The following is a 27,347-nucleotide window of genomic DNA, read 5'->3' as shown; positions in this document are numbered from 1 at the left end:
ATGAAATAAGTACAGTATGTAGTTCCGAGGGTCAGTAGTACCAACCAATCCAGCTGAGACGAAAGGAGAATGGCCGGAGCATTCAAGAAAAAGCGCAGGGAGTGGCGTCGTCAGCGCTGTTTGGAACTTCTCACCGTTTTAAGATTTATTGCCTCTTCATGACGTAACTTTTACACGAAAATCGTCCTCAACCAAGAGTGACGTCTGCATCAGTCGTGATTAGATTACAGTCATTACAGATCACAGTTAAAGGCATCACCCCACGAATCTGGGGTGGTACGGGTTTTAGGTGGGTAATGTCTGTACGGGGTCGTAGATTGTGGGGGAGAAAGTTCATCTCTCCCTGTATCAATGTAAACGTACGACCCAGGAAACAGAGAGACGTCGCTGTTTCTTACGGCTTCCGTCGTAAGAAACAGAAACAACAAACAACACGAACACATCGATGGACTACTGACAATTCTGCCGACTAGATTGTTGATTGGAACATCTTTGTTGTTGAATAAAAAAATATAAAAATGAAAATATCAGAGAATGTAGCAGAGAAACTTATGAGACAACTTATAAGAGAATAATATTTTACCTAGTAGAACTGAAATACGTTCGTAAGATTCACCCTTTGTTACTTTACAGCTAAACTAACTATATTCGAATCAAAACGACATGGAAAACGATGCAGTTGCGTAAGCGGCTGCGCTAGCGGTTAGAATCCAGGGGGGACCATTGCTACTATCGTCCATTGCTGCAATCGCAACGCTCTACTGCACCGCTTCGAGCGCAACCGCTTACGAAATTGCGCCGTGTGGCTTGTCGTTTTGACTCAACTGAACTACAATCAGACACTGACCTCACGAGTTTCTTGATAAGAATACGGTAACTACGTGCTACGTATTTGACAAAAGGATTTTCTCTTTGGTTTTTATTAAAAATGTTGTAAAGAAAATGAAAAATATACCATATATGATACCTAGTTTTGAGTTCATTTTGTAAGTGTTATCTTTAAATAATGATTTTTCTCGGGAAATAGAATCAATAAATAAAAAGGACAACATTCTCTCAATAATAATCACCTTGTTGTTTTTATGTTCGTTTCGTTCCACTGCTGCACACATACACACATATTGCAAAGTAAAGACGAACATTCGCTGTAACCGGCAGCGAAGACGCGATAAGTAGGGAACCAGTTCTAGTGATTTTCATTTCTCCATAGCAATCTCTTCGTTTATTGCTCTCCTCAGAACTGTGAAACATTAATGACATTTTCACCTGTTTCCATTATCGTTCAGGCCTGAATTTAGCACATTCTCACCTGTTTCCACTATCTTTCAGGTCTGAATTTAGCTAAATCCTGAGTACATGCAGGTCCGAGTTTTCTATAGTTATTAGCTCATTTCACTTTTTCATTCCACTCATAAAATGAATGGCTTTTAAATAATGGCTTTTTCTTTTTAGCTAGTTTTTTCAATAGCTGAATATCGTTTTGGAAAAAAGGTGTGCAACTGTGAAATTTCATTTTAAGAATACGAATGATACGAAGATTTTAGTGTCAAAAAGCCGAAATCCAATTTCCAAGAAAATTTGTTAGTTACATCGTTTTTATTGGTAGGGGCTTTATTAACATGAATTGGATAAACTAAATCTGTACTCCCCCCGCTTATTTTCACAGAGAATTCGTCATTTTCCCGGAAATAAACGAAATTTTCCCGGAGTATTTTTATTCTTTATTTATTACATTTCTCGTTTTTTTCCACATATAATAGATACAATTTCTTGTCAAAAGTAATTCAAAAGTAAAAGTAAGTAATAATAGAACGAAAAAAAAGGAGAAAAGTCTGAAAAGCGAATGTATGAGAAATTGTCATTGTCACAAGGAGATGATCTCAAGGGGCACGCCAACTTTGCAATTTTAATTCAACTGACAAGGATTCAGCGAAAGTTTAAGGAATGCAACTCTGTCTTTTATTCTGATGAAAAAAAAACACTTCGAATCAAGATATTTGCTGCTTTTCAGTGACGTTTTGACAAATCCTAGAAGAAGCGTGTATCATTTGGTTCCAACTCCCAAGATTTCCATTGAAATAGAAGTTTATATGGATATCTAAATGTTATTTTGTTTTTGTTCGTCTTCGATGGAGCGCTGCTGCTGTGGAAATTAATGGTTGCCAACTACAGACGTTTCTTCGATAATCACTTAATAGTCTATAAATCCTTCTTTACTTTCTCTCTCTCTCGTTCGCATTTCATTTCCTCTTCCTCATTTTTCTACAATAACCGAGCTTGTTATTATTATTTTTTTTATTTATGAAGACTTGAAATATTCATCATCGGCTAGCCCCCGCAAGTCATTGTATAGGTTTTTCAACACAACGCGTTCCAAAACCTCAACGATTATGAATTCCAGTAAAACGCGTTGGTGCATCCCGAGTGGATTGATACGCCAGTGAATTTATCCTTTTATCCTTTAACCGAGCTTTCTAAAGGAGTCGAAATTAAACATCTATTTGTAAAACACTGCTCCAGAATTCTCTTGATACTAGTAGTTGTCTGCCATGTGAACTGTTTGAGCATCTACACAGCCGCCTCTCCGCCTCTCTCTGCTTCTTCTTCGGTCTTCTTACATTATGCAGAAGCGCTAAATAAGTCAGCAGTCTACTTGGCTTTTGTTTCGAATGTAGAGGAACCGTTACTGTAACCGCCACTTTTTTTTTCTCAAAGAACACGTGCAATTGAAGTCCTTGAAGTAAACAGAACAGTTGTCTTGAAGTTTCGGTTCCGTTGCTTGGGAGGTTTTTGGGCAGCGTGAGCGAAATGCAGATGATTCAGATTTTTTTTCCGCTAGGGACTAAATGATTTTCGGAGAAACACCTTGATTGCTGAAATCCTTTCAAAAATAACTTTCTCTTTTTTTTTGAAGCTAAGGTTGGTAACGTAGGGGGACCAACAAAGTCAATCTGTTGTTGAGGAAGAGGAAAAATTAAAAGTCCATTTATTGGTAAACCTATCAAGTTTTTCAATGTTCTAACTCAGACGAAGTGCATTTATTTTTTTTTATTTTTTTATCGGTGCACCCTTGGTGTACGTGAATGAATAAAAATAAAAATTTAGGGGTTTTTGGTTTTTTTTAAACTGTTGTTCACACGGCTTCGGCGAAGAACGAGGTAGACCAAATCCTTGTTTTCCAAGAAAAAAAATTCCCTAAATATTTCTTAACTTCTTCTAAAGTTAACTAAAGTTTGCAAAGCGCTGTTTCCAATCCGTACAATTTATGTTTTAAAATATAACTATATATTACACTCCTACACCTACTACACTAGATGTAAGAGTGTAATATTCGCTAAAAGAAAAATTATCATATCAGAAAATATCATAGACGAATTATAATCGTTTTAAAACAGCCCAGAGATCGTTTCTTCCATTGTCTGGAACGTTTTCCTTCTTCTTTGTTCCCAACTTTAAAACACGTAAGTTCATCAATAACTTCATCAATGTTCTGCTAACCGGAATAGCAGAATACTTTTTTTTTCTGGATAGCGCTCTCGCTCACTATGTAAAATGAAACCAGTGCAGATTGATCCATTGTTTATGGCTGCACTGGTGAAATCCAAAAAAACAGTGCATATGTATTTCTTCCATTGTATGAGAGCACAGTTCAATGTTGATAAATTACTGGAAGCATTCTATCCTTTAATCTTTGGCAATCTACATATACACTTATTATCACAATATCTCCATTTTCCACGGCATTTTTAATTTTTTTAAATTTATTTTCTCATTGTTTTCCCATGCACGAAAATTACTGCATAATTCCAACAGACAACTTGTTTTTCATCGTTTTATGATAGAAATCCTCATGTCTTTTAACCCTTTCCACTCCGTTGTCGCCGTAGCGGCGACCCGCTTGTTTAACTTATTTCAGCACTTCTAGATTTAAGAAAAATAAAATAAAATTCATTCGTTCCAGCGATTTTTTGCATTACATCTTTATTTTTTACTTGTTTTTTTCTCTTTACTTCGTATATTACGAACAGGAAAGAAAAGAGACAGTGTTGTATGTTTATACGGACAAGAAAAGGGAGAACGACGCCGAGACGAGCGAGATCTCTGATATTTGTTCTGGAACGCCTCGTCTTGCTTAGGAGCGACTACTTCCTGAAATATCGATACTTTGAGAGATTTAATAACATACACAATTTATTCTGTCACTATTTTACAAGGTATAAAATTGGTATAATTGGCAAGTAATTGGTAAAATTAGTTAGTAATAGTGTTTACAACAAATAAATACTATTGCAATAACTATATTTTCTGCTTTTTTCAAAATATACAATTCAAAATTGGGATAGCATTTGTAGAGGAAAATTGCTGGAGTTGCAGGGGTGTTCCATGTGCTGGAGGTGGAAAGGGTTAAGTTTACAAAATTAGAAGTTAAATTTTTTCGTTTTATTTATCGCATCACTCAGATAACATCACCCTTTTTTTCTCCGATTTTGAATCATAGTAATTCCCAATAATAATAATAGTAATAATAATAATAATAATAATAATAATAATAATAATAATAATAATAATAATAATAATAATTTAATAAGACGATAATTAGGTTCCGCTGTTGCTGCACGATCGATCGGAGGTTCGAATCCGCCCTTATGTCAACCAAACCCTTCATCCCTCCGGGTTCGCTAAATTGGCACCGGATTCGTCTGGGAGTATAAAAACACTGACTTGACACATCGGCTACCCCCGGCAAGTCCTTGTATAGGCCAGATACACGTTCGTAAACCTCAAACGACTCTGAATTGAAGTGGATGGGGTGGCGCGGGTCCCAAGCGGATTTATTAACGCCAGAAATTTTCTCCTTTATCCTTTCAGATAATAATTTCTCCAACACATGAGAGATACCTTAGGCATGATGGCTTCCAATTACGCAATTCAATTTATTGTCTTCAAAGAGTGTATTTTTTTCGAATTTTCTTTCAATCATTCACGATCTTCGGTTACGTACCGTACTCCACGGTTTTTCTGGTTAACTAGCCAGCTTTGGGGAGTGCGGTGCTAATTTATCATTATCCGTTGCATTTGCAGTCATACACGTACAATGGTCTGCTTCACTCATATGTTTCTTGATCAACGATGACCGTAATCTTCTACAAGATAAATGGTTTCCTACAGGATACATCGTTTCTTACAGTATAGATGTTTGATTTCTCAATGACGAAGTTTTTATTTTCGAAGCTATACTCCTCTTTTTTTCCTGGACACTTGGACGAATGAGCTTCTCGACGTTTGCACTGAATCTCTCGATATTCTTTGTTGTTGCCTTTTGTGTTAGTGGTGGTGGTGGTGGTGGTGTGGTGGTGGTGCTGGGACAAGTCGTCGAGCCGGAAGACCGTAAGCCCGCTGACGATTATCTCGTTCCTTGCGAATCTCGTCGCTCTTTCAGCCGTCGGCCGCCGCCGCATTCTCATCCGTCCGACTGACGGTATACCTGTTAAACGACAACGGAGAAAATCTTAGCTGTCGCTTGCTTTTCCGCTCGTTCCTCTTGGATTCTTAGTTATATTATGTATTATTTTATTATATATTAAATTATATCATTATTACTATCACTATTGCCGTTATTATTATTATTATTATTATTATTATTATTATTATTATTATTATTATTATTATTATTATTATTATTATTATTACCGTCTATTTTAGACACAATCTCGCTATTTTTTCTTTGCAGAAAAAAGAAAGAAAAAACTACTATCCCCCTTTTTCTAGGCTTGAAATATTAATATTGGCGTTTTGTATATATATTTTGCATAAAATATTTATATCAGATAATCCCGTGAATAATGTGATATTCTATTTATTTATCCCTATTATATTATGTTTTTCAAAATTACCATAAAGGAACCTTTCTAAATTCTCAGCTATGCTCCCACTCTCCCTTTTTTTACAACCCTCTTTCATCGTTCAAATAGAATTTATAAGTTCTCTCTTCAAAAATTCCGTTCACACTTGAATTTGTGCGATTAAAAATCTGCATTATTTGCCGTATAACCTGGTGTTTTTTTGATAATAATCTTCTTCGACATTTTATTTCTGATTTTCAGATGATTCTTCTTGGTGCATTCACCACAATTCTTCTATTTATTCGAGGTAATTTCCATATGTTTTGCCCTTTCTTCACAGTAGAAATTAACGAGAATTTTCCCGAGCGTTTCTTGAGAGTTTCGGAACGAGTACAGAACAAGCCTCAGCAATTATTTCCCACTTTCGATGTTAGAGAAAGTTCCACAGAAATTTGCAAAAAAAAAATTCTTCTATTTTTGCGTACAATGTTGTTCGCTACGTATTTGTTCCAGCTATTGTTCTACGCTACACATATAGCTGTATTTCTTGTTTTCTAGAGCGTTTGAGGATGGAAAACCGGTTTTCGTTGTGGTCGTGTGGATGAGAAGTTCTTAGACAATAAATTGCTACCTATAACAAAATTCTAGAGAAGTTTCTGAATCACATCCACTCACTAATTGTGAGCAGAATTACATGGAATTTATTGTGAACCAATAATTTCTGTAAATATGGGTACAGCGCTCCTGACTATTTTTTTTTCTGCTAAAGTTTTCCAATCCAGATTCATGTGGATGCGCGCGCGTGTAAAATTTTTAAAGATTTTCTTAGGAACAGTCAGTATTTATCACGATAAGCTCTCTAGTATTATTGGCACTTACACTTATTACTTTACAAGGCACTACTTCTTACTTGGACTGGTGTAGCGCAGTCGGTAAGAGGTTCCGTTGTGGTTCGCACGATCGGTCGGCGGTTCGAAATCGTCCTAGTGCCCTTCATCAATTATTCAATTCAATTCCAAATTTTTCTTGGAAAAAAGCTAGACACTTTATCCTTTGCCCTTTTACTTCTTGCCACCAAACCTCTGATCTGATCTGAGGGAAATCAATCAATCAATCTGAGAAAATAAATTTCATCGAAAATAATAAATCTAAATCAAAAATCAAAATCTAAAATAACTAGTCTACCATTTTCCGCTTGACAAGAAAATGTTTGTTGTCTCAGTCACAGCTTACATATCGGAATTTAAATGAACAATAAATCAAACAAACAATCAATAAAAATATTAGATGCTATGCTTGAAATGTTTTTGTTGTTCAAAAATTAGGCCACTAAGTAAAAAAAATGCGATTCTTAGTAACTCAGATAATTTTTAGGTAACGAACTACGGCTTTGACCGAATCCAATATGAAAATACATACTACCAACAATGTGTTACTGGATACAGGACGATTCGTCCATGGCTAACGGCAGCTATACTACGAAGCTGACGTTTTGAGTTCTCTCCCTGAAAAGTTAGTGTTGGGGGTTCAGATCAGGAACAGGATCGTGTTCACGTTCTATTCATCTTAACCATCCTGAAAAATGGCGTGGGAAACGGTCCTGGTGAACGAATTTTCCTACGAGGCACCTTGCAACGCCATTTTTACGCCGGTTTCCTCATTAGCCTATCCATTGCATTTTACTTGAATATTCCACCGTAGAAATCTCGCCAATCATCATCTGCTCGCTAGCAGAGCTGGGCAGGGTGAGGGTAGTGGCGCGTTATTAGGTGCTTCGCAGGAAAAATCGCACAAGGGACTGTTTCTCACGCTGTTTTTCATGGCGATCAGAACTGTAGAGTGGAATAAGTGAGTAGAAAAATTTGATGCACTTCATTATCCATGGAGCATGGACCGGTTCGGATTATCGAATTCGTTTTTGAGCGCCTGCCTTGACCCGACCGGAGAATCGCTAATCGCTAATAATGTTCACGAACAAGTTTTATCGTCGTCAGACGAAAGCGAATCAAGAATCGCCGGCCCATAGTCATCACAAGTTTTGTTTGTGTCGATGAAAATTCATTTTTACCGTGAACGAAATAGTTTTCGAAACGTTCACGTACGTTTTAAATCACTGAATAGCTGAATTCATCCTTCTTTCGAAGTTTTCACAAACTTTTACAGTTAGCGCGAAGGAGCTCGGTTGCGAAGATGCGGACCCAAAATGTTCAGAATGGGCCACTGAAGGTGAATGCACCTCGAACGCTGTGTGGTCAGTTCCATCTCCCCATCTGTCATTTGTTATTTGTTTATTTATTTTGTATTTATTATTTGTTTTGTCATGTCATTTGTTATCCGTACTGAATATTTTCGTTCAGGATGATGGCCAATTGCCGGAAGTCATGCCATTCATGCCAAGGTGGTGACAAAGCGTGGAAATTACGTACCCATATACAATCCAACTATCATAACGCGACTGACAACGCCACCAAGATCGTACGAGTGGAAAGTGTTCGCATTACCAACGTCGAGATCGTAAGCATAAATTTCACATTTTCCTCGAATTTTCCGCTCGAAATATCTCAGAGTGCATCTTTCAGGATGAGAGGAAACAGAACGTGAAGGTTTTCGGCAGATTTGTTCTCGTACGCCTATAATTTTCTTCTTCATCTCTAGCCATCGGAGAGAAATTGTTTCAAATATTTTAGAGCTGGAACGACACAAATATTGCATGGGACAAAAATCAATGGGGATTGAGTTGGCTTAACTTTTACTGGATTCAGATCTGGACACCACAAATTGTGCAGTTAAATGGGTAGGTGAAGTTTTTTTTTTTTAAATTAAAGTCCCTATTTCTTGACTAGGCCCACAGTTAACTTGAGAATTTCTGAGGATGCACTTATATAAACTATCAAAAGTGTTAAAATACTACAAATACGTAGTACTATTCATGAAAAACAATTGAAATCTTTAATTAATTGTTAATACTTGTTGACTTAGCCGATTTGGTTGTTCTTATTTGGTTCATTTTTAAAAAGAAATTGTTACAAATCTCGAAAAATTCACTACCAAGCGTTGATTCCTGTAGATGATCGAATAAAAATCCTTGGCTCATTTCAACCACTGTAAACACTTTTTTTTGTCCTCTAGTTCTTGGAGTTCTGGATTTCTGCATAGTTTTTTCCGTATAAGAAATAATAGCACCCAATAACTTGAAGAAGACATAGAACTGTTTTTCAGAGCATCCACATCAAACCCTGGTCAGGTCTCAAGCAAAGTGCTAGCGGCGAATTATACCGGACAAGTTTATCTTTGGGCCGACTTTTCCTTCTCAACCCCCTTCAAATTTCAATACGAGGATTATCCGAACGACTTGCAAAAGGTGCGATTTTTTGTGGATTTTATGTTCACGAGTATATGTCGCTAGTGCAAACATTTTTTCCACCATACAAAATGTTCCTTGGTCAAGGTCTGCTTCAAATTTGACGACAAACGACTTCTTGCCGTTCACTTCACCGTTTCGGATGGAGTGAAGAACAAGGAACGAGAGGCGACCACTGATCCGTTTGTTTCTGGATGGAAAATTGTAGATGTTGACGTCAATGTGAGTTTATCTCGTTATCTTTCAACGGATACTTTTGAGCTTAAAGGCTGGATGAGAAAGATTTTAGTGAAAATAATGATGTAGAGTTTCAATCGACTTTCTAACCTCCTTTCTTTCCTTAAAAGCCACTACATATAAATTACATCTACAATTTTCTACAGTGTATTCCTTCATTAATTCTTAAAACTGCTAGGTTTAAGGAATCGCCACTGTCCGTTGAGGCGCTGTCCGATCCAAGAAGGAATCCGTTCGACGTTCAATCAGACAACTGTGAGCTATGCTTGTCGCTGCAGAGAAATGCCGTCTACTTCACCGCTGAAATGCTTCTACCTGCTTTAATTACGTCTTTATTCACCATCTCAGCAGTATTTTTCCAGGTACGTTTTTTCTTCATCAACTATGTAGGGAAACGTTCATTTGGATTGGGTTTGTTTGAGACTCATTGCTCCTCTTTGAAAGATATTGTCATTTCAAAAAGTGTAGATGATCCCACTAAAATTTGTGATTCCAATCTCCTTGGAACTGTCCAATTAACAATGTATAACTGTAACAACATACTGCAGAAATCCTCAAAATCCTTAAAATCCTTAAAATAAGCCCAACTCAAAGGCATCACCCCACGAATCTGAGGTGTTACGGATTTCAAGTGGAGTATTCGTATACGGGATCGTAGATTATGGAGAGAAGGGTGATTCCGTCCATTTCTTCCTAACTGCCGTAGAAAACGGCCCGGAAGATGCGGCGCGTACACATGGCGCGCTCCAATCGAACTCGTTGTGGAAAATAGCGTCCCGGAACGCTCGAAGCCGTATCGTCCGGGTCGTTTTTTACGGCAATTAGGAAGAAATGGACGGAATCACCCTTCTCTTCATAATCGACGATCCCGTATGCGAATACTCCACCCGAAATCCATGCCAACTCAGATTCGTGGGATGATGCCTCTAAGGAGGGAAGGACGTCTAGTGAAATTTGAAATTGAAATTTTGAAAAGAAGTGCTGCGAATACGCGTGGAAAATAGAGTATTTTGGCAAACTAATGGCCGGTTCGGTACGATACGTTACGTTTCGTATATACGTCCGCCGGTTCGGTATTAAAAAGGCATCTCGTAATAAAAGGCTTCTCAGATTTATGTTAATCTTTGAACGTAGTTCCGAGAGTGTACGTTTTGTTCTACGTAGTTGTTTCTAAACGTTATCTCTCTTACGGTACGTTACGGTACGCAAATACGCCCTTCATGATAAGGAATACTAACGCCTGATGAGGTTTTCTGATTGCCGGGATGGATAGATACTTAAAGTTAGACCAAATTTCAAATTAAATCGAAAATGAATTTTAGGAAAACAGGAGTATTCTTAGAAAAAGAAAGCGAGCAAGTGGGTGATCTGAATACGAGAAATTTCACAGCAACGGAAATTATTTGAAAATTCATTCATTAAGTTTCGAGAGTAAACTGTTAAAGAGTATGAATCCTAGAATATGAATCCTATTAATTCATTTTATAATCTTCTCCCCTCTGTTTTCTCTTTTTCGACGGGAGAGCTTGTGTCAGATCAAAACTGACATTTCTGGAAAAGAAAAAAATCAGTAGTGGCGTCTAATTTTTCTACGGCTCCCGTAGCGATTATGACGCTGTTAGGAAGCCGCGCAGCGCAATTACCGGCTCTCATCAACCTTCTGGATAGGTGGCCGTGCGTCAAGCGGCTAGTTCTTGACCACGTTTCTTTTTCTTTCTTTTTTTAATTTTTTTATATTTCCTCTACACTCGATCTCGGCCCACGACTGAAGCCGTGTTGAATTCTACAAAAATTTGTGGAAAATGTAGAAAGAAGCTTCGGTGTTATTCCAATAATTTCTTGCTTTGTAATATTAAAAAGAAACAATTAACGGATTCTACTAAATATTTGACAACTCCTCAAAAAATCGTTTTCGATGTCCCCCCCCCTCGCCCTCACGTCCTCGCAGATTGTCCCTCAAAAAAGTATCCGACGATGAAGTCGACGACGACGACGTGGCGGGACAGCATCAAAAATATTTTATGAGGAGTTGTCAGATATTTAGTGCTATCCATTAAGTGTTTTTAAGACATTCTTTGATGATGCAGTCGAAAATTCATGACATTCGGCGCGCAAGAAAAAATACGCAAAAAACCTAAATAATAAAATTTAAAAAAACGAAAAATATACACCAGATACATAAAAAAACCGCTTAGTCGTCAATGTGTTAAGATTACCAAGATATTAGAGATTATTATAGAGAAAATATGCAAAAAAAAAAGAAATAAAATAAAATAACAAAAAATATGCGAAAGATACGCAAAAACCATTCCTTCGTCAATGTTTTAAGGTTATTAAGATATTAAGACTAAAATTATTCTATTATTGAAATATATTGGTGTTTCTCTAAAATTATCCAATTTTTTAAGTTGTCGAACAGAATAAAAAAAATTATATTCCAGCTATCCAAAACACAACCGGTACTGCTCGGCTTTTCGGTCGTTTCACAAATTCTTGCGCTAATTCTAGTTTCACAACGACTTCCCAGCTTTACCGCTCATACACCGACCATATGTGAGAATATTTTTCCAGCTGCGATCCCAAATTAAGGGATTTACTTGTTTTTTTGTTTACAGTGAAATATGCCGGCTTCAACTTGGTAATGACAGCTTCACTTTTCGTGATTTCACTGATTCTGGAACGATTGGCCACCACACCAACGGATATCCCTCCTCCTCATGTTGTGGATCGATTTGTACAGATAGTTGATAGGATTCTACCGTTGCCTAAGGTGAATTTCCTTCTTCTTCTAAATCTAAATATTTAGAATAAATAGATAAAAATAAATAAAATATAATCTAAACAGAATATTTCTTTCCAGAAGACAAAACACGAGGATGAATCGTTGAAATATGCTGCAGTTGCTCACGCAGCGAATCACACAATTTTCTCACTCTCCTCGATCGTGTATTTTTTCGTTATTCTCGACTCCTTTGTGTTTTAATTGGCCCTGTTGCCGTAAGGCAATTGTAAATAAATAATATTTTCTGTTAGATACAGTATCCGAATTCAACAAAGGTCACATAACTGTACTCGTAATGTCAATATTTATTTTGCTACACATCCACGATCATCACCTTGTGCTAAGAATAAAACATAGTACATAAAAAACATAATAAAAATCACAGGTGAAAGAAGTCGACTGATACTGTCGAGACGATGATAGAGACGTGTGAGACGATATTTTTCACTTTGGAAATTTGCTCGTTGCAGTTCATTCGGAGCTCGTTGCATATTTCTTTCCTGAAAATATTCCTCGTTACTCTTATTACTTCTTTTTCTAATCCCATAATAATCAGCAAAAAAGTCCAGGAAAGGTAAAAATAGTAGAAATCCAGCCATAAACAGTTTGAACCCTATAGAAAATATTATTTCTGAATGAGAAGCATAAGGCTGGATGTTGAATTACATTTAATGTCCCTTAAAGAACAAAGAATGAGGTTGTGGCGGTCACAAAACGAAGAATGGAGCCGGATATAAGGTCTTCCTATGGAATGTGTTGGGATGTTCTAGTTTACCAAAAGGGTTCTTTTAGAAAAAGGGTTACATAGGTTCTTCAAAAAAAATCCCTGTTGGCTAATTTTTCACTTTCTAAAGAATATTTTTTCAAAATTCTCATAAAATCCGAGAAAAAATCTCTAATTTGACATTAAGCTACGATGAGCGATTAAAGAACTACGATGAACTTTGTTTGAATGGTTAATCCATACCTTAAACTGTAGCTTCACCATGGGAAAAAATCTGAGCAAAATACTAAATAATTACTACTACTAATTATTCATTAAATATCATTACTACTAATACTTACTGCACTAATGATTCTGTTTTTATTTTCCTTTTTTTTTACTAATTCTTAACTGAGTTCTGAGTTTTGAACACTATTGTGCACGTTTTTTTGGTCTAATAGTAAGTAGTAGTAAGTAGCAGTAAGTAGTAGTAAGTAGTAGTAGGCAAGTAGCGATACGTCCCATAGATTTTCAGGATAGTTGAACCGAGAGAATATCAACCTAGTCAAATCGATTACGTTTATACTAGCAGTATTAGTGTAAACGGGACTTCAAACACGTTTTCACAGAGTTTTGTTCTCACAAATCCACTACATCAGGAACCCAAACTGATCCGGACAACTCACCATCGCTCTGCTCCGTTTAATAAGTGCCAAAACGATAAGACTTTCCACGAGGGAAAGCGCGGTGAACGCTTTCATCGCAGCGAACCAAATGTCCATCGAGGTCAAATAGGACGTTCTAATTTCCTTATCGCCTTTTTCCATTTGTACCAACGTCAACAGAACCTAAAATCAAATCATTTCTTCCCAGGAATCAGCTTCGGATCGAGGTGTGAGGAGTTTTTCTCACCGTGATAGGTGTAATGATTCGCACATCCTCGTAATTATAGGGCACATAAGGCGCTACCCATGCGAACATCATCGCTAACGTGCTTGGAATGTACTTCTCCACTACAAATCGTCCACCATCACGTTCCAGTTCGAAAACTAGACGAATGCACGACGAATGAACTGTAAACATTGATGATTGCATTGGAAACCTTTGGAAATGCATGAGGTTGGCTCAAATTCGGTTCCTTAATATCAAAAAAATAATATCAAAATTAAAAAAATAAGTTAATTCACTACTTGGAAAAAAGCTGGGAATTTGAAAAAGCTACGCTCTGCAAAAAAATCAATCACTTCATATTTTTGACATTTTTAATTTTTTCAGCATTTTTTTTTTAACTTACAGGGCGGAAAAACACTTCGGGCAGAAGAAATAAACTATTTTTAATTCGCTTAAGCAATATTTTCAACAAATGCTGAAGGTGAACTTCCTTAGAGGGTGGGTGTTTCTCTACAAGTAGATAGATATCGCTACTTAGATATAGAGAAACTACTGTTTTATCCGAAAAATGCGCAGATACACTAAAGAGGGGTCATTTTCATTGTTTCTGGCACATCCTGAATGAAATCAAAATATGTAGGTTGAATTAATCGCTAAAATTCGAAAATGAAGAAGAGATTCCCCAAAAGATTAATAGTTGTAGTTGCAAAGATTGCTTGCCACTGGTTACTACCGTTTACTTCTTGACAATTTCTTTATCGGACGAGCACAATGGGATTCTCATGGCCAATTATTTCAATTCACAAGAAAGATTTTAAAAAGATTAATTTAAATTTAGATTTTAAAAAGATTTTAAAAATCTCACTAAGTTTCCCTTCAACATGACAGCGTTCCATTCGAATTTGTTGAACGTGTAGCTCTGGAAGAGCAATTTCCGATTGGAACATAACTGATTCCGAATGCCAAACGAAATGCACGAAGGAGGACGGGTAAGCAACTGGAATCACAAGAATTATTTCCTGGAATCATTGGAATTCCTGGAAAATGATCAGTAAAAGATTTTTCTAGAAAATTAGGATCAAATTACTATCAAAACTCTTGGATTAATTGTTAATTATTAAAGGCTGATATTTTGATCATGGAAGCATTTCTCTGACACTCGTCAAAATCACTTTATTCGCGTGTTGTCGTGCACGAAGGTGCACCCGCAAGAGATACGGAGAACAGGCCGAGATCACTATAAAGGAGAGGGGCACGCGCGGAGGGTGCGGCGCAGAAAAACAGAGGATGCGACCTCTGTGGTCCGCCCTTTACCTGTACTGTGCGATAGAAAGATCGTCCTGAGGCGTTGCGCGCGGTGTTCCAAAGCTTGGGCGTGTTCACGGGACGCTGGCACTTAATTTGATGGTACGTACCATGAACGTGGGAGTTTTGCACGAATTTCGAACAAACTTTTACAATTACTCAGCGGGGATCGTCTTTTCTTACGAGTTTTGTAGACCACCCGGGAAGGAAGAAATTTGCCCACAGACTTTGCCCTTTACAGAGCCAGTAGTTTTCCCTATTTCCCAACGCAGGTTTAGGAGAAGACCGAACCGATTCTCTTGGTTCTTCCAAACGCAAGTTTTCTTTTTTTGAAATCCAACCTGAAAATGACAACTTCGAGAATGTTTCGTAGAAAGAGTTTCCGTGATTTCTCGACATGATGATTTTCTAGCATCTAAGTGATCGATAAGAATTTCTCACCATTTTTTTTCCAGAAAATTCTTTCATTACATCCATTAAAAATATAAAAAAATATATGTTAAAAAAAACTTTTGGAGAATTCTTTCGTTAAATCCATCAAAAAAAAATAATAAAGAATATATATATATATATCAAAAATATATTAAAATATATTGAAATTTCATTAAATCCATTAATTCATTTAATTCATTAATTCAAAAGAAGAAGAAAAGAAAAAAGAAAGGAAAGAACAAGAAAAGAAAAAGAGCTTACTCGAGCTGATCCTCAAGTCGCACATTTGGCGATCGTGTGGATAAAGGCAGAAAAGCATGAAACAGTTGCATACCGATGTTACCCTGGAGAAAAAATGATTCCAGAAACGTTGAAGTACAGAAAAACTTTCCTACCTCATCGTGTATTTGACGAGTCCATCCGGGAACACTCTCATTCGAAAATTTGGGAAGGAAACTTCATGGAAATGTGAGAATTTTGAATTCACAAAGTATGGATCAGGTTTCCATATAAGATCAAGGATTTGCTTCTCACGTATCCTTATCGGCTTCGTGTAGTTGTTTGCTAATCTGTAAGAGTTTATAGCTGTTCTGTAGCTGTAGCTCTCAGAAGATTTAGCCCGAACAAACCTGAGATCGAACCAACTAAGTTCCATCTCGACATCTATGGAAAATTCCATCAGCTCACTATCGAAGTTGGCAAGATACAGTATATTGAGCTGTACAGCAACGAAAACAGGAATATCTAGGGGAACATGGTTACGGTAGTTTCAAAGAGCTCCACGCACAATGAATCGTAAATATTTCACCTGAAAAAGCTGTCGGTACGGTATTGTTGTCGTAGTTGACGCTCGATAGAATGGGAAGAATGAAACTGCTTCCATAATCACTGGAAACGACAGCCATTTACTGCTTTTAAATAAAAAAGTAAACAAATTTTAATAAAATAAAAGAGATTTTAAATGATAAGATCTTGTCTAATTTTTTTAAAATTTAATCAGATTTCAAATGATTCTTAATGATAGGCAAAATTGTTTACTACTAAAATAAAGCTGTTGATAATTCTTTATTACTTTCAATTGCTTGAACAGTCAAGCACTTGAAAGGCTAATAAAATTGTGTGATCTTATAAATTTTTTTTTTAATTTTTAAAAAAATTTCAAAAAATTGTAATTATCCCAGCTAGGTCAACAAGATGCCAACAGATGTAGAAACCCGAAATCAACAACAACTCGCCGATATGTGTCACCAGAAGATTCTTCCAAATACTTGCTATTCATGAGTTTTTCTCGTAACTCCTCCATCAACATCTCCTCCGATGTATTTTCAGATGTCACTGCAGCAGTGTCCGGGGATACGGTGGATTCCGTAGATTTATGAGCTTCTGATTGCTTCGGATGCACTATCTGCTTGATGGTGTGGAGCTAAAACAAGATCATTACGTGCGACGATGAACTCAGGAGAATGTGATCGCATAGCCGAGTCAGAAAGACATGAGTTCCGGTGTAGTTGCGTAAGCGGCTGCGCTCGAAGCGGGCGGTGCGGTTACGTACGACGGCGGACCTCTGCTGGCACCAATCATCGCTGCAGTTCGCTATGGACCTAACTTGAGTGTAGAGGTTTGGGATCGAGGCGGGACCCTTGTTAACGTCACTGATCGTTGCATTTCGCGATCGTCCACCTCGATCCGAACCGCAAGCTCCACTGCGCCGCTACGAACGCAGTCGCTTACGCTACTACGCCAAGCTTCATTTCGTTTGGACCTGACTGAATTAGGTTCGTGGAATGATCACTTAGAGCGTTTTGCTGAGGCAGTAAATCCCTTAGTCAATTTGATTCCGAGATTTCCGGAGATACGGCTATTGTATCTGATCTTTAAAGACAGGATACCACGAATTGGACGTGGTATGGAGTTCCCATGGACTTCTCCAATATGGGGTCACAGATTGTGGGAACGGAGTGGTTCAGTTCATTTCTCCTTGAATCGCTGCAAACAGACGACTCTAGCATGCTGTGTCTTACGACGAATTCTGTTGTATTCATGGTACTTTTTTTGCACTTCAGATAGAAGCTTCAAAATTTTCAAAAGTATCCAAGCTTTGCGCTCTTTCCCTGTTTACCTAATGAATAAGATGTAAATTTCACTGAGAAACTTTCAAGATGACTATGGTATTAAAAGTAAACCGAATTGAATGACAGTCTCACTCATTTTTTGTTACTTTTTTTTGTTTGACTTATTTCACATAAAGATAGTAGAAGCCGCTTTGTAATGCTTAACACTAGCAAATTTGGATTTTTGATCACTTTCCGAAGTCGATATTAGAATAACGCTTCAGTGTGAGTTCATAGGAGGTGGCGGTCTCAGGAAATTTTCTGGAACACTAAGGGATAACCCGATTACCCAATTAGATGCATATAAACAACAAATTATCATTCAAAATTAATCTTTACAACGAATATTTAAGAATTTTACCTAAAGAAAGATCCTTGAATCCGAAGGAAATACTTTCTGGAGAGCATTACTGGCCACACCGAATGAATAAGAAAATTAGGAAATAAAAATCCTACGTACTGGCACTTTGATCATGATTTCCTTCTCGAGCAAAACGGTGTCGAAATGTGCGTGAGTGATGTCACGTTGAGGCAGAGGCGGGGATGGAATAAAACGGATTTCGTCTGAAAGATCAAACAGATCAGCTTCTATCTACGTAGTAGTAGTCCTTCGTGTATTCGCTTCTTTCCCACCCACTTACCACGAACTTCAAACATCGGTCCGATCCGGCCGGAGTCGTCCAGCACCTCGGCGAGGATCCCGCGCTGGCCCGGTTCCGCTGCTACTTCATCTGCGATCACAACACGTTCAGATACGACTGGGGGTTGCAGCTCGACCAGCTCAAAGCTGTTTTCATCCGTATCCTGTAGTAGTTTTTATATTTCTTTTTCTTATCATTATCATTACTACTACTATTATTATTATTGTTATTATTACTGTTATTATTTTTATTAACATTATTATTATTGCTATCATTATTATTATTCTATTTCTAGTAACTATTATTATTATTATTATTATTATTTTTACTATTATTATTATTATTATCATTATTATTATTATTATTATTATTATTATTATTATTATTATTATTATTATTATTATTATTATTATTATTATTATTATTCTATAGGACGCTAATCGAAAGAATCGCGGAAATCTTCTATGATGAGTTTGAGTTTTTGAGCTTTTAGAATTTTTCCTAAAGTTTTTTTTTTGTTCCTAAGCTTTTTTTAGTTTTGTTTGAAGTTTTTTGAGAGCTTTTTGTTTTGAAAGTTTTTTTTAAAGTTTTTGCTGAAAAAAATAGTTTTTTTAGAGATAAATCATAGGAGTCTGGAAATCACACCAAAAAGGTGAAATTTCTCCATTTATATGGGAAAAAAAATTAATAAGGAGCAGCAGACTGATCATATCAAGTAAATCTTATCGAGTATCGTTTATCGAGTAAAGCTGTTTTTTTTTTGCATCCATAGGATTGACTGATTAAAACGATATGAAATGAAAATCCGCTTTGTTCCGCTCCTATCTTCAGTTCTGCGAATATTTTTTTAGAATTTGAGTGGATAAATCCCATACCCGTATGTCTTTTGGAGTGTCTCATGCTTATAGCACATACTTAAAAAATACGACATTAATTGAATAATTTATTATATTTTATTATATTATTATAATTTGTTATATTATTATTTATTGTATCATCATAATTCATTATATTTTATTATATTACTTGTTACATCTTATTTAAATTGTTTATTATTTATTAATTGTATTAATCTTGTCGACAGGTAACTGGTAAGCATAACTAACCTCGTTAAATGGAATCTCCTCAGTCGACTTATTTTTTTCAATGTTTGCTCTATGCCGTTCCTGATGAAGAACTCGAACCTTCAGAGTTTGTTCAGAGTGCTGAATTTGGAAAAAAAAAGCAGTTGTTTTGAAGTTTGATATTCTTTACTCGAGAACCTTTGGCTTGGGGAGAGCAGGCGTAGGCGTGATTGGATAGGGAGACCTTCCCACCCACGCTTTTAGTTGAAGTCGGAAGTGGTTACCTATAGAGGAAATTTTTGTGAAGAATTAGAAAGATTTGCCCAGAACCCAATTGTGTGTGATCTCTGTTTTTCTGGTTTCATGAGATTTTTTATAGCGTTTTTTTAAACCACCATAATCCTTGAAAATGTCAGTTGCTTTTAGTTGAATTTAAGCATCAAAAAGTTGTGGTATCGGGGAAAAAATGACTCAGTTACACAAAATTCTTAAATAAGAACATTTTGGTGTAGCTCATGTGTTTTTCTGAGTTCATACTACTCACCATTACGGTATTACAGTAAAACTGACCTGCGCTCGAGCTCTCTGTACCAGATGTGCATTTCGAAAACAAAAAATGAGCCAAAATAAGGGGCACCACAAGCATTCCTACTTCATTGCAAGTCCAAATCTACCGGAACGACCGTAATCATCTGAATCCGTGGTCAGGGTTAATGAGCAGAGTCATAATCGCTTTTCGAAGAAAAAGATCCCAGAGTGATGCAGCAAAAAATAGAACAATGCAAATCTTTTGCTTTCTGGAACGGGTTTCCATCCCATACCATTCAGAATTATCCAGAATTCAGAATATAGAAATAATATTTTTCTCGGAACAAAGAATCGAGAATGTAGAACTGATATTTTTCTTCCCACGCCGTTTTTTACGACGTTTCTGGGATGTTAGCCACGCTTGTGTCCGGTTTCTTCTACGACCTGAACTCCACCGCTTCGCTGGCATTACGGTACTACGTGAATATCGGGACACGCTGCCTTTAAACGCGTTCAGCACCTACCATCTATCTCTAGTAAGCTACGTTAAAGTGCATAACTCTGGGACGGGTGTAGTGTACCGTAGCGGTTAGAGGTTCCGCTTCCTGCACGATCGAACGGAGGTTCGAATCCGCTCCAGTGCTCAGCAAGCCCTTCATCTCTCCGGGGTCGATAAGCTAGTACCAGACTTGTCTGGGAGGATAAAAACACTGAACTGACCCATCGGCTACCCACCGCAATTCGTTGTATGGGCCAGTTACACATTCGTTAACTTCAAACGATTCTGAATTGAAGTGAACGTGGGCGTGCATCCCAAGCAGATTGATTAACGCCAGAAACTTTATCCTTTATCCTTTAATGCAATAATGGCAATAAACACATCAAAAAGATTGTTTTACCCCAAAAATACAGTTATAATACAAAAGAAAAGATACCATTGCGGATTAACAATTGAGCAGTCCCGAAGGATCATTTTAAGAAGACTGATCGGTTCCGAGAGGCACGATTTCCAAACTACGTGCGCTGCGACTGTACGAAAATATTCTGCGAAACGAATGTACGATCAGCATTTTAAAATACCTAACTATAGTAACTAGTAAGTAACTGGATTCCAGTACAAAATTCTGTTGAAGATCTCAGCCGCTTTGGAAATTAGTGAGTCAAGGCGACGCATATCCGGTATCCGGACAGTGAAGAGTCATCGAAAATAGGGCCTGTAGGGGATGATTGTGTGGATATGTAAAGTATGTAAAGGCTTAGGTCACGTAAAGAATACGATGCGATTACCAATTCACATAGTCTTAGTGGAACCTTATTACTCGGCAAGATCACAACGTTAATTTTTAAACGGGTCGTGACTGGAAATCGATTGAGGGAAATATATGTTCGTATGCCACTTAGATGAACTTTTTATTTTTATTTTTTTTATTCTCTGTTGAACACAAAAATCATACACTGAAATCTAAAGATGCCAGGAGAGTACCTTGACATCGATTCGGGACTCTCAAATCCGTAGAAACATCACCTTAAGAGAGAAACATCCATCGAATCCCATCCTTAGCACTAAGCTAACACTTCGAAAAAAAAAACAGCTTTCTTCCTTAGATGAGCTAAGAATTTTCAGCAGAAATGTTGTGGCTACAATATACACGACAAGTAATTTTTCATAAAATTTGTATTTTTGAAAGATCATCTCGTTTCAGCGACAAACGGAGCTACAGGTTTATCCGAAAAGATTCGATAGCAAAAAATAAAAAGAAAATAAAAGAGACAAATAAATAAATAATAAAAAAAGATTAATAAATAAAAAGTGAACGATAATTAAACAATGATCAATTATAAGATAAATTAAGATAAAAAAGTAGGGATGATATGAACAACTTAAACTATAAATGCAACTTGGGCGAACAACTTAAAGTAGAAAAAAAATCACTGCAGCTAATGCAAATAAAAATCTATGGTGAAACGATTACTAAGTTTTACAGCTACTAAAGAATAAAGTTGTTATTTAAATTAATAAAGCTGTTAGTGAATTAATTAAATTAATAAAGGCAGCTTCTACTTAAACATGTGTATTATGTGAATGAGCTATCCTACAGTCATAAAAATGCACAATTCAGTCATGGTGCGTTGTTTTCAGGCCCGCTGTAATGACACCTGAGATCCGATAAACAAAAATAGTTTCAGAAAAGCTGACAATTGTTATTCTATTAAAAGTGCTAATCCAGAAATTTATGTGAAAATAGGAAACTCCGTGCGATATCACGATTATGTACTGCTACACAAAAAAAAATTCAGAACTGACATATGTCACTGCATCACAATAGTTGTGTACATCGGAAGTAATTATTCACGGACTTCGTGTACGAACAATGAAATTGAAAAGGCAGAGATTGACGAAGAAATCAGTGGGAAATCAGTGAACGAAGACGGGTTCTCCCCGGGACGACCTCGCTCTCTTGATCGATTCCCAGTCGACCACTTCGATTTGGACGTAGCCGGGAATTTTCTGTAATTGTACATAAGTAATTGTGGCAGTAAATAGATTTTTCTTCAAGTAGATCAATCTTTTCTTCTACTTTGCATCATTTTTGTTTCTGTACATATATACATATATAAACATATATGTCGACGTATATACTTGTGCACTAGAGCCCTAAGAAATATTTTTTTTGTTTTTTTTTTCTTTCATCCCGTCCTTGGATGGATGCGTGGATTTGGATTAAATTTGGAGCCTTTACTAGAATCACGACCAAGAAATAATAATTTAGGATATGGATAAACAAAATCTTCAGTATCCATGTCCTACACAGTAGATCTATCCCAAATCAATCGGAACAGGCTAGTTTTTCACAACGAAAAAAAAAACAAATTCATAAAAAGGTGTAGTGGTCGGTGATTTATCCAATGAAACTTAAAAATTGGCAAGCGAGAGGAATTAACAGAAACATTTTGGGAGTATAAATAGGATTTTAATACTTCATAGAATATCCCATGAAATCCATGACGGCCCAACAATCGTGCAAAATAGATCTATTGACTCATCAATAAACCTCACCGGCGCCTTTTCCCTTTTCTTTAAACTTCCTTCACTTCATTGAGGATATAATTGCTACTAGATGCTATAAGAACCCAAAGAAATACCCCCAACAAGACGTCTGAGAAGACCACGACGATATAAAATCGAAGTAGGATACGAATTAGTCTAGGAATTCCGAGACATAGTCTCCTGAAGATCAGGAAAGAAAACGCATGCTATGATGGAATCGATATTGGCGCAAACGCTGAGACGGATACCTTTGTGGCAGGCCTCCTCAAAAAAAAAAACAAACAAACACCAAGATTTTCCAGAAGAAAAATTATCAAAATCTATAGCAATCGGTGGTTTGTTAATTGAAACATAAGAAGAATGAAACGAGAGAAAAAACGCTAACGGAAAAAAGTCGTTGTCCATATCTGTGATGTATTGTGAGTTTGGTGTTTGCAAAGGGGTGTAACGGAAGGGTATCAGATCAGTGGAGGTCCTGGAGGTCAGTCATCAGTAGAGCATATTCATTCTCTTCTACAAGGATAGACGAAGCCATCTGCGTTTCCCGGTTGGTTCCCATTTCGATGTTAAAAATAAGACTATCTTAAAGCTAAACCAACTGTTAAAGGCATCACCCCATGAATCTGGCGCGGTGAAGGTTTCAGGTGGATTATGCCTATACGGGGTCGTAGGTCATGGGGAGCATGGTGATTCCTTCCATTTCTTCCTAATTGAAGTAAAAAACGGCCCGGAAGATGCTGAAGGTGCACAAGGCTGGCACGCTCCAATCGAACTCGTTGCAGAAAATAGCGTCCCGGAACGCTCAAAGCCGCATCTACCGGGCTGTTTTTTTAAGGCAATTAGGACGAAATGGACGGAATTGCAGACCTCCCGATAATCCACGACCTCGTATGAAGAAAGACTGTAGAGTCGGATCAAAACTATCTACCCTGTTGGGCAATTGCATGAGCTGCTGCATTCAAAGTAGTGCACCGAACTCTCGCTCCGCTCGACGGCACGATTTCGTCTAGCGAGGGTCCCACTACGAGTTTAAAGGCAGTATACCACGAATCTGACGTAGTGAGGGAAACCGCTGGAGAAGCTAGAGATGGTGCCGAATATTGCGACTCCCTCTAATCGCCCTAAAAAAAGGCTTGGGAACCGCTTTAGTTCCTGCGAGGAACGTTAGGACGCTCCTCTATGTATACGTTCTGGTCTCCTCAGGAACGTTTACATTGTTTCCTCTTGGCTAGGCAGTCGAGGAAAATTCGTTGGGCTTCGACCAGTGAGTTCTTCTCAGCTAGGTGACTAACTAACTTAGCTAGACACGGCGCGTGTGCAAGGGTGGCGCGTTACAACTAAAATCATCGTGAAAAACGAAGAAAAAAACTTTCACACCGCTTTTTTCACAGCGAATAGGGAGAGTTGGGCGGAACCACCACGGAACCCACAGTCTACAACCCAATCTCCAGCTTTTCCCGCAGTTTCCCTCAATACGTCAGATTCGTGGTATGCTGCCTTTAACCGCTTAGAATTGCAGCACTAAGTCAGGTCGGTTTGATCAGAATGCAGTTGAAAGAATCAATGGAAACTCAATGGAAACCTCAGGTATCAAACTGATACAAAATTACGAGCACATGTGCTCGTAATTTTGTATCAGTTTGATACCTGAGGGTAAAAGCGCATTGTAAATCTAGTATTGTGCGCAAGTCTGCATCAAGAAACAAAAAACATGCTGACAGGCCGAAAATGCATTATATGGGTGCACATATAAAGAATAAAGTTTCTGGCGTTAATAAATCCGCTTAGGATGCGCCCACACGTTCACTTCAATTCAGAACCGTTTGAGGTTTACGAACGTGTAGCTGGCCTATACAATGACTTACGGTGGCTTGCCGATGTATCCTCTCAGACAAGTCTGGTACCAATTTATCGACCCCGTAGGGATGAAAGGCTTTGTGAGCACTAGGGCGGTTTCGACCCATCGATCGATCGTGCAGGAAGCGAACCTCTAACCGCTACACTACACCCGCCCTGATTCTTATACACGACCGAGTAATTTAGGCTATAGTATAGTATAGGGTAATGCGAGTAGTAGCGAAGTGTTCAGAGTGAATATCCAGGACATTTTATCCAGCTGGGTAGTCACATTCTGGTGGTGAGCCAATAAGCCAGGGTTGCACATATCGTTATACAATCAAAAATTGCCGGCGAAAATACAGCGACATCTTGTGTATTCATATACATTTGTCTATTTACTTATTTATCTGACTAACGACTTTAAAACATCACTAAGAAAAAGGATAGATGTCAAAATTGAAAAGGCGGATCGTTTCGCCTCAACCTAGACGATTCACTGTAAGTCACGACGATGCGCCGCTGCACCGAATTTGCGCCAGGAAACAACAAATAATACTGGGTTGGAAAGAGGAAGCGAGGACAGTTTCTTTCCTTTCGTACTCATCCTCCTACGGATACATATACTGGATACAAGCTTAGATTTCGACGGGACAATGACTCTCTTGACATCGAAATCCCCCCAACCTGACTTAGACTTCCCAAGGTACTCCCCTTATTATCATTCCAGAATAAAGGATACAGTGCCTGGAGTTAATCAATCCGCTTGGGATGCGTCAACGAGTTCACTTCAATTCGGAATCGTTTGAGGTTTATGAGCGAGGGGCTAGCCGATGTATTAAGAGCGTGTTTTTATCCTCCTAGAAGGGTTTGGTGCCATTTTATCAACAGCGAAGGGATGAATTACTTGGTTGGCACTGGGCCAGCTTCGAACCATCGACTGGTCGAGCAGCCACAGCAGGACCTCCTACCGAGTGCGCTGCACACGCCACATCCCCGGATAGAATCACAAAGATTCGAAGATTGGAAATTTGCGGGGCTTAGCTTAGAAATCTGAGCATTCGGAGGAGGTTCGGGATGTCAACAGAATTTCTGAAGAAAAGAAGGTCCCTGCCTCCCCGGAACACTCAATCGTTGAGCGACACTCACGACGAGCGCCGCTCGTGGAGAGGCAGAGCGCAGAGAGTGGGGCGCCGCGCTGCCCTCGCTCGCCCTGCGTCGCTGTCTTGTCGATCGTTGGCTCTGCGTCGCGTCTGCGTCAGCTGATCATCACATCTGCACTGCTTGAGACTGTTGATGCTGCTTCAGGAGCTGATTCTCATCCTCGTCGACACCTACGTCATCAGCGCCCTGAGTTCGGCGCTGAATTCGTGGGCGAGCAGTAGCGCGTTGCGTAAGTGTCGACGTCCATGTCTGCAGTGCATATGGATTCGCGCTCTTGCTTCGGGTTTCCACGTAGCAGTCTGTGTCTGGGCGGTGTCTGCCCGTCGGTCTCGGTCTTTCATGCATGATTTCATATGTGGTGTTAACTTGTAGTTCTCTTTTACCTTTTCACCGCTTGGGACATTTCTTTATTCACAAATACAACTGCATTTTGTGTGTTCCCGTGCAGAAGTGATGAAATCGACCGACCGTCTGAACACCGATGTGACCCGGTCGTTCCCACTCCGCCAAGGTTGCATCAATTTCGAATTGTTGAGTCGGAGAAGGATTTTTACGATATATACCACTGTTGATCCTGACACTATCATATCCTTCTCAACTCTAATTCCATAGAACTCTGATTTTATGGGACCGCTGATCTCAGGCTCAACTAATTATTCCAAGGCAGTTAGTTTTTCTCGTGCGGCTGATCTATCACGTATAATTATCACGAATCATGTAACAACGATGTGATACCGAATCTAACGCACTGTTCCGATTCATTAGAATATGTTGAATATTCCAGACAAAAAGAACAACAAAACGATGAAACGGACATTTCCAGGGGAAACGTAGTAGGGGACGTGGGGCACTCAGTGGCGCTTTTATTTCTCGACGCTCTAACTGACCATGTCACAGATCCTCTAAGACTAATGGTTAGATTTTAGGGAATTATTTACTTAAAGAGAAATAAAAGGCACCACTGAGTGCCCCCGCCCCCTCCCCCACCTACATTTTACCCCATTTGTGGAAGTTTTTGAGATACAGCAGTCTTGGGTGTTATTGTTACCTTATATAGGTAGTTTTCCTTGGAATAGGAAAGTGGTTACCAGTGGACTTGATACATTATATCTCCCGTTTTTAATGTTTGAACATATTTTGATTACTTACAGAGGTAAATTATCCTTAGAAGGGGAATGAAGTGATATTTACGCACTCTTCTATGTTCTCAATGTTTTGTTGGAATCATGGGCGGGTGAACAGAACAGGTGTTTTTTTTTTCTTCTGTGTGTTCGACTGCCTCGAAAATGTCCTCTGATGTTTCATCTCGTTTGTCGATTGTTGTTTTTCATGGCAATTTGTATTGGTTTATATAGTTAATTGCGTCTTGTTGCAGGGGGAATACTTCGTTTGCGTCCATT

The 27,347-nt window shown here is 38.2% G+C and overlaps 3 protein-coding genes across 3 annotated transcripts; 1 reads left to right on the top strand and 2 right to left on the bottom strand.

The window, feature by feature from the left end:
• Positions 1–6,104: 6,104 nt before the first annotated feature.
• On the top strand, positions 6,105–12,424 carry RB195_000204 (uncharacterized protein; the record flags this gene model as incomplete). Its single annotated transcript, XM_064196409.1, has 11 exons — positions 6,105–6,150; positions 8,007–8,094; positions 8,201–8,357; positions 8,423–8,467; positions 8,531–8,637; positions 9,063–9,204; positions 9,292–9,426; positions 9,627–9,803; positions 11,883–11,994; positions 12,057–12,211; positions 12,302–12,424. 11 exons carry the CDS (start codon positions 6,105–6,107, stop codon positions 12,422–12,424), a joined length of 1,287 nt encoding a protein of 428 aa, XP_064052290.1.
• A 104-nt stretch (positions 12,425–12,528) lies between these two features.
• RB195_000203 (uncharacterized protein) lies at positions 12,529–20,016 on the bottom strand (the record flags this gene model as incomplete). Its single annotated transcript, XM_064196408.1, has 14 exons — positions 12,529–12,723; positions 13,613–13,774; positions 13,839–13,999; positions 14,683–14,814; positions 15,816–15,898; positions 15,950–16,123; positions 16,184–16,298; positions 16,363–16,442; positions 16,790–16,977; positions 18,126–18,229; positions 18,307–18,469; positions 19,413–19,511; positions 19,569–19,654; positions 19,941–20,016. 14 exons carry the CDS (start codon positions 20,014–20,016, stop codon positions 12,529–12,531), a joined length of 1,818 nt encoding a protein of 605 aa, XP_064052289.1.
• Positions 20,017–22,314: 2,298 nt separating this feature from the next.
• On the bottom strand, positions 22,315–26,292 carry RB195_000202 (uncharacterized protein; the record flags this gene model as incomplete). Its single annotated transcript, XM_064196407.1, has 3 exons — positions 22,315–22,407; positions 23,043–23,127; positions 26,057–26,292. The coding sequence occupies 3 exons, from the start codon at positions 26,290–26,292 to the stop codon at positions 22,315–22,317; spliced, it is 414 nt and encodes a 137-aa protein (XP_064052288.1).
• Between the last annotated feature and the right edge of the window lie 1,055 nt (positions 26,293–27,347).

Source organism: Necator americanus, chromosome IV, assembly GCF_031761385.1.
Source record: "Necator americanus strain Aroian chromosome IV, whole genome shotgun sequence".
Classification (NCBI taxonomy): Eukaryota; Metazoa; Nematoda; class Chromadorea; order Rhabditida; family Ancylostomatidae; genus Necator; species Necator americanus.
The sequence above is the reverse complement of the archived record's forward strand: the minus strand, read 5'-3'. Positions and strand labels throughout refer to the sequence as shown.